General features: G+C 32.8%; 1 protein-coding gene across 1 annotated transcript in view; it reads right to left on the bottom strand.

Moving 5' to 3' along the window:
* Positions 1-515: 515 nt before the first annotated feature.
* The window catches only part of LOC123662116, a 37,528-nt gene continuing 17,899 nt past the window's right edge, over positions 516-20,144 (bottom strand). The window contains exon 3 of the mRNA XM_045597001.1: positions 516-643. Within this exon, the coding sequence (XP_045452957.1) occupies positions 516-643 (128 nt within the window). The remainder of the gene's footprint in view (positions 644-20,144) is intronic.

Raw genomic sequence — 20,144 nt, 5'->3', positions numbered from 1 at the left:
ACCAAGTTATAATAATTGTAAAGAATTTTTCATTTGGAAAAGTATCACATTTACAATATAAAATTTTACCAAAAACGATCTATCACTAGACAAAAATGAGAATGTCTTAAAGGATAAATCTTTCCGTTTAAAATGATATTTCATGTCCAATAAATTTTTGAAAATGTATGCAAAATAAAATTATATATTAAAGCAACCAGCTATCATTTGGATAACTATTATATTTTAAATTACAAATAAAATATACACTTTTATCACTTAATATAATAGAACCAAGCTGGAAACGATTTCAATATTACAAAGAAACGACACTGGGAAATTAAAAAAATATGGTTCTAAATAAACGTTAACATATTTTTAGAGATCTATTTTTACACGATATAAGACACGGTAAAAAAATACGCTCAGCGTTTTACATTGGCTTTTAAAATATAAAATAAGGCCTAAAATTGTAACAATAAGGTACTCTCTTCGGTGTCACCAGTACACGTATGACGTCTATACAGATCTAAACACTAATGGTAGTCGAAGTTCACATAAGTGTCCCACTCGGAAATCGATCCCGCACTTAATCGATGCCACTCCTTGATGTCGATGGAGACCTCGTCGAGGTCGACGGGGGATCGGCAGAAGTGTGCGCCATCTGAAAATATACATAGATAAAATTTAAAGAAATATTTTTGTAGTTCATTTTACACACTAAAATGCTCTAGACTGTTCAATGAGATGTCACATTTTTTAAAAATTTATTTATCAATTGGGAGACTTGTTTTTAGTTTTTCAAAATTTTTAATTCAATGTTTTGTATTTTATTAATTTTTTTTATACAGATTAGAGGTCGTCCATTAATCACGTGATATTTTTTAGCAACTTTTTAAAACCCGTAACCCTTGGTGACATGTGGTGAGGTTTTTGACAACTCCTGCATACCCAAAAATTACGTGTATTTTTTTGGCAAAGTAAATTGAAATTTTCAGAATATTATCTTTAAATGCAGGTATAATGAATGATTCAATTTTGGAAAATTAAGCATCGTGATATAAATTTCTAGGCAAGCATCAAGGTTGCAGGTGTTTATTGGTTCTTTTTTTTTGATTTAGTAATCGCACGTTCAATTATAAATAAACACACGTGATATCTCCTTATAATCCTCCCCTCCACCTCATTTTGATATTTCGTTATTCGAGTCTCACGTGATAAATGGGTGACACCTTCAGTTAAAGAAATATCATTATATATTCATATCCAGTGGTATCATATATATATCATATCCAGTAGTTCTGTATGAATAAACATAATAATAAGCATCATATAAAGTAGTAACTATAGATGTTTTTCTTTTTGAAAATAATACTCAATCTTTTAATAATCGTTTAATATCTTTATCTTTTTGTTTTAAATTATAGGCATATTTTGCAATAAGGTTTCAATGTTATTGTATTTCTGTCTTCAAAGTACTTTTGTACATATACTTTCAACTACTTATTTAAATACCTAAATAATATATAAATAATTAAATTATATAATTATTCTCCATTTAACAGAGGATTTATGACTAAAATTGAGCATTAAATAGAAAGGAAATTCAATTTAAACAATAAATGTCTGTGTTAAAAAAACTGGCATTTAAAAAAACGAGTGTGCTTTAGATCACACGACTGAAGTAAAACTTCTTTAGCTCATTCAACTTCCGTTCGCCTCGCCCGATCACACTTTTCGTACCGTTCTAGTCATGCATTCACCAGCTTACTGCCCAAGTCAAGCGTACGTAAAGAAGTTTTACAAAAAATTAATAAATGGAATGGCAACATTGCTATTTATATTGAACTGAGTGAAATAATTGTGTTTGCAGGCAAACGAAGAAAAACCGACTTCAATTATATCGACAAGTTATTACAACGTAGGAAGACGAAAAAATAGTCAAGTAAATACGCATTATCAAAGATTACTCCAAAAGTTGTAATCAGATCTCGATGAAATTTAAATGTGACCACATAATAAACATCGGCTTTCTATTAAATTAAAAATCATTAAAATCGGTACACCCAGTAAAAAGCTATGCAGATTTTCGAGAGTTTCCCTCGATTTCTCTGGGATCCCATCATCAGATCCTGGTTTCCTTATCATGGTACCAAACTAGGGATATCTCCTTTCCAACAAAAAAGAATTATCAAAATCGGTTCATAAACGACGGAGTTATCCCCAAACATACATTATATATATTTATAATGTATTTATGACCGTATATATACGGTCGAATTGTGTAACCTCCTCCTTTTTAAAGTCGGTTAAAAAGGCTAGTTCTGTATGTCAATTTTAACCCTACAAACATGTTAAATTAATATGCTTGAATTGTTAGCAGTATAGCATTTCCGTATCCTAACACCTTTCTTGGTAAGTTGGTCTATTGGCTCGAATTCCAAAAGCTTGATACCAACATAAAGTAATGGTTGCTACTTGGAAAAGTTTTGTCTTTTGACGTGTGATGACAACACCTTAACCAATCCAAACTCAACTTGGCTTACTGACTTTTAGCATCTTAGTTTATTTACCTTAAGTATTCGTTACACCTTAGTTAAATAAGTAAATCCAGTATGCCGAGGCCATTTACAATAAAATATTTACTTGGTAACACGAAGATGTTTCCGAACGTTCTCAAAACATGCTAATTGTTTTCAACTTTTAATTTTATTTTTTATTTTTCTTTGTCTGACCTATATAATTGTATATGTTGTATTGCGATATAAACTATAACTTTATATATAGTTTCAGTGAATGTAATTTCTTATGTAAGTGAATTGTATTATTTTGAGAAATAAATGATCTTTAACATTATCTGTGACTAGCGATAGTATTTTATTATTATTTTCATGATAAATACGGTGAAATTTTATTTAAATTAATGTAAGCATTTAAATTAACCCACTTGTAAATATTTTTTCACTGGATAAAAAGTATTGAATTATATTACACATACAAAATTAGTATCTATAATTATACGACAGCCACGCATTATTAATTTTTGTTAAAGATCAACAAAAATTAATATTTCCCCAAGTAGGATTGTATTTCTACGGTGTGTGAGGTGTCCAGAGCTCCTGGATAAAAATAATAAAATAAAATGAGATTTTATATAAAAACATTTAAAAAGTTTATACATATATTACGACGTTTACGATACCTTTGGTGTCACAGGCGTCTATAAGTTACGGTAATTGCTCATCATCACGTGGGAAGGACGGTAGCCTGCCCCTATTTTCGTAAAAAAAACAGGAAACAGAAAAGATCCAGAAAACTAGGGGTATATGAAGTAAGTTATAGATAGAATATTTCTTGCTTTATAAGTAGTATGTTCCAAAAGAGATGAGATAGCTCAAAATCTCATCAGATCTCAATCTAAATGGGACCACATGAAAAGAATCGGTTTTCGATTAAAAAAGAAGCAACAAAATCTACTACTTAGTGAAAAGTTGTAAGGTAATACGCACATTTTTTTATATAACTAGGTCAGCAAACAACCGTGCGGATTATCTGATGGTAAGCGATTGCCATAACTTATAGACGTTTGCAACACCAGAAGTATCGCAAGCGCGTTGCCGACCCTATTCCTAATTCCCCCAGGAGCTCTGACCACCTTACTCACCACCAGGAACACAACACTGCTTGAAAACAGTATTATTTAGCGATGATCTTCTGTAAGGTCCAGGTACTGCCCCAGTCGGGCTCCAGATATTGAGCAGGAAATTTCCTGCTGTGCCCTACCTCAGTTAACATAAAAAAAGACAGTCGACTTGAGAAACCTCTTTTTTAAGACGGTTAAAAAGTTAAGAGTAGTAGTCATCGATTTAATTATCAGATCTCATTTACATTTTCGTATTTTCGTGTATATTTTTTTTTAATTTATAGAACGTAATAATGAATAAATGATTCGTAATGATGGGACGTGTTTGGCCTTTTAATTGTTGGAAAAACACTAGGCCATTCGTTCATCAGCCATCGCTTGGCAACAATCGTAAAAGTATTGCATAATACATGTACTTTTTATAGTAAGAAAAAATATCGTGGTATTTGGAAAGAACACGTTAATGCGAATGAACCTTTGATATTTTGTGTGTGTGTGTGTGAGAATAAAAAAAAAATGGACGTGAAACTCCTTGCTTATACATTATACTAGAGCTACCGCGAACTGGTTCCAAAGATTTTTTATTTATTTATTAAATTCAACAATTTATTTGATATCGAATATTTTGACAAACAACTAAAAATAAATATTAACAAGAGTCATCAATTAGCTATATGGAGATTTCATTTTTTATTTCGTCACTGATCTTTATCAGTCGAAGATCGATTCGTTTTATTTTTGACATTGACTTAAAAAAAGCATGTAATACGTTTTAACGATATCGGTCATTTCGTTACAATATCGGTCAAGGGGCCAATGTACCGCGGTAGCAGCACATCGGACCGGCTCACCGGTAAAAAAGCAATAAGACAATTACTATAGTTGCAACATTGTTGCCGCTTGCAGCAACTGGGCCGCATTCGACCGGGAAATAACGCGTAACGTTATACTTGTAACTTGATATTTGAAAATCGAAAACCGTTTTAGTTTTTTTTTTTTTTATTAAAAATAAGAAGCAAATATTGTTATATCCAAACAACTTTGAATTAAAAAAAAAACTTTTGAACCTACCAGTTGAAGACCATTCCACTACGTCGCGTCGTGCGATTTTAAAAAGAAAAAAAATGCAGATGAATATGTAAATACTAAAACCTTCACCGATATCCGTTATTGATTATTTTATCAAGAAGTTCGAATTTTTGAAGTAAAACTTCTTTACACACGCTTGTCTTGGGTAGTAAGATGGTGAATGCGTGACGAGAGCGTTACAAAAAATGTGATCGGGCAAGGTGAACGGAATTTGAGAGTGAGATATAATGTAGTGAAGATAGAAAGTTTTACTTTAGTCGACTGGTCTAAAGCAGAATGGTTTTTTATTTTTATTTTAAATCATACTTTAGATATTCGAAATTTAATTTAACTTTGTTAATTTTATTTTGATGATGATGATTAATTTTTTTTTTAAGGCAACAGATTATATGTAATCTATTCAATAAATCGAGTTTATTATTAAGATTTCATAACGCAATATTTCATATACGCAAGTCCGATCTACGTCACAAATCAAACTCAGCAATCGCAGTTTTCATAATGCCATTAACTGTGCCCGCGACTTCATTCACGTGGAATAGTGACTTTGGACAGCATTTTTTGGATATATCTTTTGGTTTATTTTGGACATCATTATAGTTCTAATATTTTGTCTCTTGTCGCAAACTTATAAAACACTCACATAAACCTTACATATTTCCATACAAACTTTCATACTCTATTCCTTATTGTTATTTTACACCCTTAAGGGTAAAACTTTTACAAACTTTGAATGTCATATTTATTTATCTTGAATCAACAGCCTAATAATTGTGTTTGCTCGCAAACGAAAAACAAACCGACTTCAATTACATCGAAGAGTAATACAACGTAGATCGACGAAAAAATAATCAAGTAACTACGCGTTATCAAAGATTACTCAAAAAGTAGTTATCAGATCTCGATAAAATTTATATGTAACCACATGATAAACATCAGCTTTTGATTAAATTAAAAATTATCAAAATCGGTACACCCAGTAAAAAGTTATTACGGATTTTCGAGAGTTTCCCTCGATTTTTCTGGGATCCCATCATCAGATCCTGGTTTTCTTATCATGGTACTAAACTAGGCATATCCCCTTTCCAACAAAAGAAGAATTATCAAAATCGGTACATCCAGTAGAAAGTTATGCGGTATAATACAACGTAGGTCGACGAAAAAAGCGTCAAGTAAAAACGCATTATTAGATATAACTCAAAAAGTAGTTGTTAGATCTCAAATAAATTTAAATGGGACCAATTGGCACACACCACCTTTCGATTAAAACAAAATTTGTCGAAATCGGTCTAGCCGGTCAAAAGTTCTGATGTAACATACATTAAAAAAAAAAAAAAAAAAATACAGTCGAATTGAGAACCTCCTCCTTTTTTGGAAGTCGGTTAAAAAATAAGTTTCAAGCTTCTAGCTCTAAAAATAATGATGCTTCCATACAATTTTTCTACCCACCATTCAACCCCTTATACCCCCTTTTCGCATTAAAAAGTAGCATATGTCCTTTCTCAAGCTCTAGACTATCTGTGTACGATTGTTCAGTAGTTTTGGCGTGAAAGCGCGACAGACAGACAAACAGACACTTGAGTTACTTTCGCATTTTTAATATTAGTAAGGATTATGAACAGATTTTTTCCTCTCCCAGTATTATATGTGAAATTTGCTATCGTAGATACTGATTCGTTGTTAGTTATAACTAGGTAAAATAAGAACTAAAGTGATTATTATTTTACGGTTCACATACACACACACACTAAGTATCTATGATATGTATATTTATTTATATATTTATTTATTTTTTTACTTAAGATTTTATTTCCAGTGGGACTGGTAGCACCTGGATTCGCGTAAACGCATTCAAAATATGCGCCGAGGGCTCGGGCAATGACACTCAGCGCTTCAAAAACTTACCTTCTCAATACGATCCTTATTTTAATTTCGATATTATGTTGTGCGTTGCCGCCATTTGTCGCAGTGACATTTTATACGGTTAACTAATTATTACAACTTAACTTTAATATTTTAATATAACTATAATATTTGGCACTATTGAAAGCCATTTTAAGACGAAGAAGAAGAAGAAGAACTTTGTAACATGTATGTCTATGTAAATAAAAATGAATCACGGAAGTTTTTGTAGGCGCGTTACTTCCAAACAATTGCACCAAATTGTATTATTTTTTTTGTTCTTTATTTTTAGGACAGGGTATTTACTAACGAAAAAAAAAAATGATATAATCATTAAAAAAATTAAGGCAGCGCGACGTTTGCCTGGTAAACTACTTTTATTATAATCAAAGCTGTGCGTGCCTGTGGCGTCGTTTCTCAAAAACTTAATGTGCAAGCGCTTAAAGCATAATAAATATTACCTACTTCAATATTAATTGGCTTCATTTGTGAGATTGATGTAATATTCCTTTTTTAAGCAATTTTGTATATTTTTTAAGAAGAAAAGACATACAGTCATAAAAATATAAGAAGGTTAGGTATCATTTTACAATATTCTTAACTTGGTATGGTACTGACCGTATAATTTATATTATATAATTATAGTATATGGTGGTATAATATATGTGGTGTTGACCTTAATTAATTGTCAACTTTTAGCTTTATTGTAGAGAGGAGGTTCTCAATTCGATTGTATTTTTTATGTACCTACGTCACCCCAAAACTTTTGACAAGGTGGACCGATTTTGATGGTTTCTTTTTAATTGAAAGGTGGTTCGTGTAATGTGGTCCCATTTACATTGATTTGAAATCTAATAAGAACTTTTCGAGTTATATCTAATGCGTATTTACTTGACTATTTTTTCGTCGATCTACGTACGTTGTATTATACCGCATAACTTTTCACTGGGTTTACCGATTTTGGTCATTCTTGTTTTAATTTAAAGACAAAAAATCGACGGGTGCAAAGTAAAAAGAGTTATATACAAAACAGCTACTTTTCAGGAGAGCGCATAATAGGAAAAAGTGCTCCCATTTTGTCAATTTCAAACAAAACTTGTTGAAATTTTCATCACTGCTACATTTTTTAGAAAGACAAACACTTGTATATTTTTTTTCTTCTAATTATGTTTAATTTACGAGATATTGCAGTTGTCTGCCTCTACATTGTGCTTAAAAATATGACAACTGAATTAACTACCACTTGGTCGTTTCTACATAGGAATTAATAAATCTGGATTTAATAAAGATGTTTCATATATTTCAGTAAGTATAAAAAGTATGACTTTTCCAATTCCAAGAATTTTCAAAAACGTCTTTTCTTGTCTATTTTGATGTATTCAAATTGTTTACTATTATGATAACACTTTCACACAAACCTAAATACGTAAAAAGCCAAAACAAACAAACATTGTTGCCGGCCGGCAAAGCACATGACATCTGACTGATGACACAATAGGAATGAACGTGTACCCCCCGCGCGGACTGCGTAAAAGCGGCCAGGCGGTAGTTGAACGCATGTATGCCGTGTAATTTTTCCAAAACTGCAGTAGTTGTCTTCTTTTACTTGACAAAAGTACAAGAAATGAGGCTATATTTGTATTTTTTGTTTTGCCATGTTATAAAATATAAAGTTTTTAGTTACTGCAATAAAAAAAATCTCAAAATTGTAATTAACTTTTTTTACTTTGCACCCGTCGAAATATAACCCATTGCTTAAAGTTATGCTTTTAAGTACATTTTTGATAAGCACAACGTTTTTTAATTGATTGTATAAGTTTTAGTAACTAGTGTTTTATTATGTCTTATATTATAATATCTCTGTAGTACCTATCATTAAGTTATAAGTCACAATAGCTTAATCCTTACAAATTAAATAACATAGAATGTAATAAAACAAATATAATAACGAAGCAATCATTGGAGATGTCATAAAAAAGAAACGTAATGACGATTTATGGATTCTTTTTGAATTTGAAAGACTAAGTGTGAAACTTTTTAACGTTTCTCTTTTTACGAGGCTCGTACAATGGTCATTCAATAAGTCGCGGGTGATGTGCTAACAGCTAGCTACATCATAGAAATTAGGGATGTCATCATAGGTTATATTTATTATTCAATTTTATCGATATTTGAAATAAATACAGAAAAAGATAATTAAATAAAATCGATAACTTAGATCTTTTTTTATATAACTAGGTCGACATACAAGCGTACGCCTCGCCTGATGGTAACCGCAGCTTATAGACAACTGCAACACCGGAAGTATCGCAAGTGTATTGGTGACCCTACCCCAAATCCCCACAGGAGCTCTGGTCATCTTACTGCTTGAAAGTAGTACTATTCAGCAGTGATCTTCTGTAAGGTTGAGATACTTCCCCAGTCAGACTGCTCCAGTTTTTGGATAGGATACTTCCTGTTGTGTAAGGTTGTGTAAGGCTGACGTAAAATACCTCGATCTTTCTTTTTCGATACCATTTAAAAGTTCTAATACAATCTCAAAATTAAGGCTAAAATGTGTATTATAATCTGCGGTAATGTTTTCTGTGGATTGAATGTTTGTGTTGTTTTTCTTGCCCTGCCCCGCATCCTACATCTAATGCGAAACGCTACGAAGTTTACGTAACCTCGAATCGATTACAATAAAGATCACCTTTATTTTTTTATCACGGTTAAAACATTTTGAGCGAATAAGCGGCTAAAACTTATGTATCTTGAGAGTGTTAATTATTTTGATTCGCAATACGTGTCATTACTAAACATGTCTGTCTGTATTACTGCGGGGACTGACACAAGATATTAAAAAATACGTTATTAAAAGTTGCACTCCTTATAATTATATGTGTCGTTAACAGTTATTAATACGGTTGAAAAACGAAATGCGACGTGGCATCCGGAAGATGGCAGCACAGTTGGGTGATTCGGTCAAGATGATTAAGAAGAAGTTTGTAAAAATTATTTAAAATAAGATAATTACAAATACACTATTGTCTCTTGGCTCAATTACCACATTCAACCGTATGATATCTAAAAAAAGTGGTAACCGCTCCGTGTATCCGATATTATGTTCATACGCATTGACATTGACGCCAATGAAGATTGTGCATAATCTTTTTTTATGATTATAAGTGACATAAGGGTTGTTTATTTAGAATAATTTTGATATATTATTAATTTTTATTAAATACGGTTTTCTATTGACTTTTTTACGGCAGTATCAAGGAGATTGTAATAGAGGTACTAAATTCGCGCAATGAAGGTAATCTTCTGAAACACTCTAGGTATCTACTTATTTTGAAAATACTTTTCAAAACCATCCATTACATATAAATAATAGTTTAATTCATAAACGAGAAGAAAATATCACATTCCTTCAAAATCAAGAAACTCTACATAGAATATTTAGCTTAGAATGTTTAATTAAACAAATAATATGACAACCCTAGTAATAAGATGGTGTTAATATAACAATCATTGTTTCACAATGTTTCCCATAAGTATCCAATAACACATCATATTAGACTTGTTTCCAGTTTCCATCGCTAGCAATACTAAACGATGTTTCTTAAATAATTCCAAATGTTTAATAACATTTACTTCATTTACATTAAAGTAGCCAATGTTTGAAACACACTTTTAACTATATAAATATTAGACTAATTATTGTCCGCAACTGTTCGTTCGCGACTGCAGTATCACATAGATACCGTACGTTTTGTGTGATACATAGATTTTTGCTTATCTCAGACTGTATTAAATCTCTTTACTATGTTTCATTCTGATCATCATCATCATCATTACAGCCTATCACAGTCCACTGTTGGACATAGGCCTCCACAAGTTTTCCCCAAAAATGACGTGAACTCATGTGTTTTGCCCATAGTCACCACGCTGGGCAGGCGGGTTGGTGACCGCAGGGCTAACTTTGTCGCACCAAAGACGCTCTCTTCAACCTGTGTATTTCAAAGCCAGCAGTTGGATGGTTATCCCGCCACCGGTCGGCTTTTTAAGTTCCAAGGTAGTAGTGGAACTGTCTTATCCCTTAGTCGCCTCTTACGACACCCACGGGAAGAGAGGGGGTGGCTATATTCTTTAGTACCGTAGTTCATTCTGATCAGTTCTTATTCTGATGTGACTAAATAACAAACATTTATATATCCAAACTTTCGTTTATAATAGTAGCAATGATTGCATTATATCAATGGGGCATCATGCCCCGGACGCTACTGACAAAGGGGCGCCAAATGGTCCGCGAAACAGAAAATTGCTAGACATATTATATGGTTTTCGAATTTTCTAAAAAGTTGTTGTGCCCCGGGCGCGAGTTAAGATCGCTACGTTAACGAATTCAATGCACAAGAAAAAATTTAAATCCGATGTTAAACTATGAAAATTTTAAGATTTCTGGTAGTTCTTAGATCAGACTAGTTGAATTAAATCCAAATAGTATTCCCCCAATAACATAGACACTATATATATTAAACATAGCCAAGGAATATTTTCAAGATTTAAAGGTAATTAAATAGGCACTATTATGTTGTTTTAAAAGAACAGTAAGTAAGTGAGATTATATAAATAAATAAAATAAGTATAAATATTTTTAGGCAGAAAAAATGAAAAATGAGAATCAAGCCTCAATTTCAACCCTCGATTAGATTATCAACAGGTCAAAAAATCATTTTTTTTTTGTTTCTGTACTAAAGATATATTTTTAAATATAGCTTCACTGCTTATTTAATATTAATCAAACATAAATTGTTGACTTAACTTTTATAACCTGCTTAGTTAGAGGCTTAGTCGATCATAAAAGGAAGTTATACGAGAAAGTGCCAATCAAAATACGATGGCTCGTAAAAATCATGAAATAAACCACTTTAAATTAACGTCGGTTAGTGTAAAATACGGCTTCTCATAAGGCGGATCTATGAATTCTGCTGAAATTTAATTTAGTAAGGCTATATCGGCAGTATTGCATAGTTTAATAATGAAAATGTCGGTTGTATGCAAGTTATACGAAGTCGCATAAAACTTGGTCATAAACGCTGCATCCACTTACTTTTATAGCTACTACCTAAAGCGAATGTTTCGTCGGAAATCAGCTATATTATATCTTAATAACCGGAACCTTTAGTTTACCAGAAAATATAAATTAATAGAGAGTTTCGAAATGAAAAACAATTGTCTTGTTTAAAAAAAAAAACACTGTGTTTTTCGAAATAGTTTATAAATTAATTTCAAATAAAAATACAGTATTAAACAACAATTAAAAATAATAACAACACTGAAAAAATAGTGTATTATAACAACGATGCGAAACTTGAAAAACTAAATTGTTTACAGATAAGTATAAATTACTGTGTATTAATTAATGTACTGTGTGGCTACGGTACTAAAGAATTTAGCCACCCCCTCTCTTCCCGTGGGTGTCGTAAGAGGCGACTAAGGGATAGCACAGTTTCACTACCACCTTGGAACTTAAAAAGCCGACCGGTGGCGGGATAGCCATCAAACTGCTGGCTTTGAAATACACAGGCCGAAAACGGGCAGCAGCGTCTTCGGTGCGACAAAGCCAGTACTGCGGTCACCAACTCGCCTGCCCAGCGTGGTGACTATGGGCAAAACACATAAGTTCACGTTATTTTTGGCGTAAACTTGTGGAGGCCTATGTCCAGCAGTGGACTGTATAGGCTGTAATGATGAAGTATAAATTATGACCCCATGAAACATTGGTGACAATAATTTACACTTTAAAGAGGTCACGCTCATCTTAAGAATGTAAACAAAAACACCGCATCAGTTGCAGACTAAAAGCTTTAAATAATGTTTTCCAGTAAATTTGTTTCGAAAACTCAAGTGGCGCAAAGTACGAAGAATTATTTTTATAATTTTGCGTTAGTTACGTCCGATCCGTGTGACGTCTGAACATGCACTGCGTGCACTGCGTCAAGACTCAAACGTGTCCTTTTGTGGTCGCTGAAAAACCGACATTGAGTTGACAGACAACTTAGGCCGTGTTAGGTAAGCTACATATTTTAATACATGGAGATCGTTGCACTGCATGTTGAACCTTGCAGAAACAAAAAAAAATCCATAAACAAGTTTATACTTTTTTTGCGCATCTGTATCATATTTCTAGAACGTACGTATTACACATTTTATTAAAAAAATATTTTTATAGTGCGAAAGACGGTTGTGTGGTTTTTTCATTTTTGAAAATTAGACATTTTTCCAGTTAAATAAAAAAAAAAATAGAAAAAACCCAGTCCACTGGGATTGGCTGGAATAAGTGTAATATTAATTGAAGTATTTTTTGTGAAATAAAAATTAAAAATTAAAAATGGTGAACTTCGAAAAAATAAGAATTTTATTAAGAAAAGCAATTATTTCATAGAGTTGGTCATGTCAATTTTTTTTTGTCTACTTTTTCAAAAACTTCATTTTAAAGAAGATACCATAATTGTGTTTGCTGGCAAACGAAAAAAAAACCGACTTCAATTACATCGAAGTAATACAACGTAGGTAGACGAAAAAATAGTCAAGTAAATACGCATTATTAAAGATTACTCCAAAAGTTGTAATCAGATCTCAAAGAAATTTAAATGTGACCACGTGATAAGCATCGGCTTTTGATTAAATTATAAATCATCAAAATCGGTACAACCAGTAAAAAGTTATGCGGATTTTCGAGGGTTTCCCTCGATTTCTTCATCTCATTTTTTCTTTTTCTCATTAAGATTGACCAGGCCAGATAAATACCAGAAACCACAAAATAATAATCACGAGAAGCCCCTAATGCTGTGTGGTTACGGCAGTAAACAATATAGCCATCCGCTCTCATCCCTTGAGTGTCGTAACAGGCGATTAAGGGATAACACAGTTCCACTACCACCTTGGAACTTAAAAAGCCGACCGATGGCGGGATAGCCATCCAACTGCTGGCTTTGAAATACACAGGCCGAAAACGGGCAGCTATGGGCAACACATACGAGTTCACACCATTTTTAGCGTGAACTTGTGGAGGCCTATGTCCAGCAGTGGACTGCGATAGGCTGAAGTGATGGGAAGGAGGACTCGTTTAAATAAATGTTAATATAACTGCGAAAATTAAACTACTAAAAAACTGCTAAAACTATTATTTTATTATTACCTTATTAACTATACGTGTATTTGCCTGCAGCTAGACTTTAATGAAGCTGACCTCAGCATTTTACGATCTACCCTCTTTACATAAATTACTCCATTACAGATAATGATACTCAAACAACGAGTAGGTGATATGTAGGTACATGTGTAGAATGTGAGAGATTTACATGACGCGTCTTGATAAACAAGCAGATAAGATTTAAAAGGCGATCATCTTTTGGCAAAAATTTCGCTTCCAAATGATTGTGACGGTTCAATATTACTGATATGTAAACAATTATAAAAATAAATATCTTACTTCTATGCGTGCATTTTGTCTATACTATCTAATTTTATAAAGATGAAAGATTTTTAATTTTAATTTTATTTGTTTGTGATGGATTAAAAGAGACAAACATTAGTAGAATATTACACAATTTTTTTGAAAATATAATATAGCCTATGTTACCCGTAGATATTGTAGCTTCTCAACAGTGATTTTTTTTTTCAAATCGTTTCAGTAGTTTCGAAACCTATTCAATGCAAACAAACAAACCATGAAATCTTTTCTCTTAATAATATTAGTATAGATGAACGCTGAGTGACTCGGGCTATATTTGATTAGGAATAATTGTGTTTGCTCGCAAACGAAAAAACCGTCTTCAATTACATCGACAAGTAATACAACGCAAGTAGACGAACAAAATTAACAAACGGACTAGTCGTCCCTACGATTTTCGAGGGTTTCCCTCGATTTCTCTCGTATTCCATCATCAGATCCTGGTTTCTTTACCATGGTATCACACCTGGGATATCTCCTTTCCAACAAAAAAGAATTATCAAAATCGGCTCATAAACGATGAAGTTATTCCCGCACATACATAATATATATATACACACTAGCTGACCCGGCAAACGTTGTCTTGCCGCTAAACGCTATTTAAAAATAGGGGTTGATGGTAGAGGGTTGAAAATTTAGGGTTGTATGTATTTTTTAATGTTGTATCATAAAAAAATAGAAATTAAAAATTGTGTCTAAAAAATAAAAAAAAAATTTAGGGGTCGACTACCCCTAACATTTAGGGGGATGAAAAATAGATGTTGGCCGATTCTCATAGATACCGGATAAGCACAAAAAATTTCATCAAAATCGGTCAAGCCGTTTCGGAGGAGTATGGCAACGAAAACTGTGACACGAGAATTTTATATATTAAGATATATTCTGGCATGAATAAGGCCCCCAGTCAACCACGCAAAATAGGCGCAATGAGACGTCGAGTTGCGGAGAATAGCCCGTGAAGAAACAACAACAACAACAACAACATATATACACGGACGAATTGAGTAACCTCTTTTAACCTCCTTTTTTGAAGTCGGTTAAAAAACAGAACCGCCAAAATCATGCGTCAAAGCTGAATGAAGACATGAACGTAAAACTTTGACAGGTTTAACTGAGGTAGGGCACAGCAGGAATTTCCTGCTCAAAATATTGGAGCAGCCTGACTGGGGACCTTACAGAAGATCACAGCTAAATAATACTGTTTTCAAGCAGTATTGTGTTCCTGTTGGTGAGTAAGGTGACCAGAGCTTCTGGGGGGATTGGGGATAGAGTCGGCAACGCGCTTGCGATGCTTCTGGTGTTGCAGGCGTCTATAAGCTACGGTAATCGCTTACCATCAGGTGAGCCGTACGCTTGTTTGCCGACCTAGTGACATAAAAAAATAAATAAAAAAAAGGTCAAACTCAGTACATTGAAAGTATTTGAAAAAAATTTTTTTTGAGTAGCTCTGTAATCGATACTAAATCTAGAATTCTCTTTTATTATTTTCTGTCTATCAACTACTGAATGAATTTAAAATACGCTGGACATAATTTTATACAATACTAGCTGTCCGAAAACTTTGTTTTGCCATATATGTTATTAGCCCCCTTAATCCCAGTCGGTCCAGCCGTTACGGAGGAGTATGGTTACTAACATTTGTGACACGAGAATTGTATATATAAGAATATAGCCATAATAAATTAATAATTTTTGTTCATACTACGTATAAAAAGTATAAAGTGGATAGGTTCTCTGTTTATTATGCTTTTTTTCCGGAATTCGGTACTTCACTTGAGATATCAAATCAGAAACAAAATGTATAATTGCGAACAAAGTTGCCGAAACTTCTTGCCACGCAAGGTATTAATGAATAGTCTTTTTCTTCACAAAATAATGCAATAAATCTGACCTTACACAATACAATTCTCTCTTACCCACTCGGATAAACGGTAAGAAAGCGAGCGTCGTTACTGCACACTAAAAAAAAAAACTTGCTTCGAAGGGAACCGTTTTATACTTTTAAATGATCCTTACAGTTTTGACGGGCTTTGGGTTGACGGGTTCAGGGTAGGTACAAAGCGAATGAAGTGAGCTAAGAAAATTTACACTGCAATATTTTTTAATCATTATTAATTGCTGTTACTACTGTCGATAGGCGATGCTCAATACCTATCAGTGTGGTTAAGATGATAACATGACGTCGTATAACACCAAAGTGACGTATATATGCGCATAGCTTCCGTATGTGTATTCACGAAAAAAAATGTAGCCGTTTTTTCGGATGAAATTCATCGGGTTAGCTAGTAAGTTATTAAAAATATATATTTTGTAAGCAATGATTTTGATATATTATTGTGTATAGAAATTTTTTGAAAAGAACATGGCGTCTCACGACATGGCGTGTCAGTTTGACAGAAACGGTAATATGGCGTCAAGGTTTTGGTAATTTTTTTATGTAGGCAATATAGGCTTAGATTACAGTATCGTATTGTATATGATTTTTGGTATAATTTTTGGATGCAAGTAACAAAATAGTTTTAGCGATGAGAATATACGCTACCTACTGCTAAGCAACTTTGTTTTTTTTTATGTTTAAAAATTATCACATAAATATATATTTTACATTACAATCAATTTTATTAAGTATCGTATTCATATTTAATTTAGAGCACCTCAATAGATTTCATTCAGCGTCAGTAAAGACCAATTCTCTACAAATATATCCTTGACCCACGAGGAAGTCGATTAATAATAATCGAAAGATTAAAACAATGTAGGCACTTCTCTTTGAAAGCGGAGATACATACATATGTATGGATACTTACATCTTACGTTCATTTATAAATAGCCTTCTGACCTAATTACTCACTGACAGATCGAGAATCAATGAACTGAACAGTATTTGTATTAGTACAATGATATTATGATGGTACAATGATATTAATGAACCAACTAGCTGTACCCGCTACTTCGTAAATAACTCTGCATTTTGACCATATCTAAATAACTCTGCATTTTGACCGTATCTTTTTTTTATTACTAAGGTAGCAAACAAGGTTACGGTTCACCTGATGGTTAGAGGTTACCGTAACCTATGGACGTCTGTTACACCTTTTTTTTTAACGCGGGAAAAGTCCATCATGGACACCCTCGGTGCGGGGGCACCGGAGCGGTTATGCCAGACTACTACTGGCTAAAAAATCACCACGTGTGAGCAGTCGTCCGCCTGGGAGAGGCGAGATGGGGTCACGCTAGTATTTGCCACTTCGCCCCGGCGGCGGCGGTTGGCCCGGACGTCTAAACCCCCTAGGCCTAGGCCCCACATCTGCTACAGCTGAAGCAACGCAAGCGCGCTGCCGACTCTTACCAGGAGCTCAAGCCACCTTGCTCACCACATGATATGTTGAGAATAATAACTAATAATAAACTAACTAAAATATATTAAATTTACACTACGTTTTTTCTATTTATAAACAATCGGTGTCAGATGTACACATCCCGGTCAAGACGCGTACCTACATTGTACAATGCGTAACGATTTCTAAATAAACCCGTCACCTGTGACTTAAAATCGATTTATATAACACGCGTTAGAGCTTTATTTTTAACTGAACTCAAAAAAAGGAAGCGGCCCTCAATTCGGCTAAATTTTTAAAAAATTTATGTTACCTTATAACGTGTTACTGTGTAGACAGATTTCGATAATACTTTTTTTGAACTGAAAGGTGGTGCGTGTCATGTAATTCCATTTAAATTTGATCGAGATCTGACTAGTGCTTTTTGAGTTATATCTAATAATAATGCGCATTTATTGACTAATTTTTTTCAATGCAACTAGAGTCGTTTTTTTTTTTGCAGAAGCAGACACAATTATTCTAATTATAAAAATACTTATTAAAAAAAAATTTAAAAATTGTTATTATGAAACGCATCCAAATAAACCATCAGAATTTATACGCCAATGCGTCTTAATCGAACTTGTTTTAAGTGGAAACTTTGTTTGCTTGATTATTTTTTTTATGTTACATGAACGAATTTATTCTTTGTGCTGTTTGTTTCCCAATAAAGAAAAAAAAACTCTTATAGTATTAAAACAATATTTAATATTATTTTTCTGATAAATGTTATTGCAATGCTCACATATAGATTAGTTTATTTACAACTCTATTCAATAAAGTTATTTTTCCTTTTCATTAATAAAGCTAGTTCTAGTTCTTTTAATTATTAGATTTTAACAAAGATACGAAAAAAAAAAGATACATTTTTATTATGAATAATAATATAATACCATCCTTAGATTAAATCCTTTCGGTAAATCCTACTGCGCTGAATCATAATAAAACAAAGAAGTCTATTTCTGATTCAATAAATATACCAGTTTATGTCATGTGTTAGTTCCTCGATCGAATTCAAATCGACACTATATGAGAATTGACGTTAGTAACAACAATATTCATATTTGATGCGGACAATATTTTAGATAAATTAAGTAATTAAAGTCCACGTTGCTTTATTTTATCGATTCTGTAGGAGTTGTTTATTATTATGGGACTTAATAATTATCTTTGATCACAAACGAAAAGCAACCGACTTCAATTTATATCGTCAAGTAATACAACGTAGGTTGTCGAATTCATTCGGATCATTCGAATCATTCGAATCATGTCGAATCATTCATAGGGATACCTAAAAAATTAATTAATTAATTTTGATCAAATTTAAATGGGACATGGTCATTCATAGTAAAAAATCATCAAAATCGGTACACCCAGTAAGTTACAAATTATGAAAGACAAGAACCTATCGTAATTCTTTTTTGAAGTCGGTTCAAAAACCCGCTGGTAGCGAGCCAAAGGAATGTAAAGAAGCACCTCATTATTGCAAAATATTAAATATGTCATGTATTTTTTAACACTTAGTATGAAGAAATATTATCTGTTTTTTATTTACATATCTTTAGTCCTACTTTATTTATAGAATGTCTTGTTTATTCGAGTTCAATTCAAAAGTTGTCGAGTAACCCTTAACGAGTCTAGACACACATTTTATTTACTGCAATTTGTACCTTCAAATTAAATTCAAACATAATAGTTGAATATGTAGAAAACAAGTGTAAATATTTTAATTATTAATTGTACTAATCAGTTACTTAGACAAAAAATTGTAATTTATTTTTATTATATGAAACGCTCGTTTTATAAAAATGTAATTAAATAAAAAAAAATACTTCTCACGACTAAATTAATTAGTGCAGGCAAGCAGACAGGCAGCAAAATGCCAACCAACTTTCGTAATTTCATAAAGAGTATTTTTTTAATATTTTGTTCGAAGCAATATTAGAAATCACGACAACAATTGGCCCAATCTTTTGTAACTAAGCTTACGTCATAGTATAAATGGCAGTTACATATATGTTACTTCGGTAGATATTAGAGGATATTTCCTTAGTTGCCGGACAATTTTGACAGTTCCAATCCCTGGTAAACTTCTACCTGTGCTGTGCCCTCTCGGAATCTTAATCTATGACGTTTTGTTGGCATCGTCTTTAACATGACAGTTTATTTTGACCTTTTCCTGTTCCTACACGTAGTTTTAACTAACGTCAATAACGTTTAGATAGTTAGCTCATATATTTGATACAATAATGTACGAGGTAATGAAAAAAAAAACAATTTTAACCTTTCGTCACTCCTTTAGTAGGTATTTGAGTCAGTAAGTCACAGACAAATCGTTTCTTTGTTAAGCGTCGCACACACTGTTTACTTTAAAATCACGCACGCGTTGCTGCGGTTCCCGTTTGTTTCCAAAACATTTTATGGAGGATACGGCTTAGTGCTATTGTGCTCTGGACACATTCACTGACTTTGGAGATCTGGACTGATCAGGTTGGAAAGGTTTATTTTAATATTTGAACTAATATTTTGCTTCAAGGGGTAATTTATTTCGTTTCTCTTTATACCTCTAGGATTTCTTCGGTTGCGTATGTATAAAAAAATAAATAAAACAACTTCCAATTTTCGAGTAGGACAATGATGATTTATTTAACAA

This window comes from Melitaea cinxia, chromosome 18, assembly GCF_905220565.1.
Source record: "Melitaea cinxia chromosome 18, ilMelCinx1.1, whole genome shotgun sequence".
Lineage (NCBI taxonomy): Eukaryota > Metazoa > Arthropoda > Insecta > Lepidoptera > Nymphalidae > Melitaea > Melitaea cinxia.
This window is presented reverse-complemented; position numbering and strand designations above follow the sequence as displayed.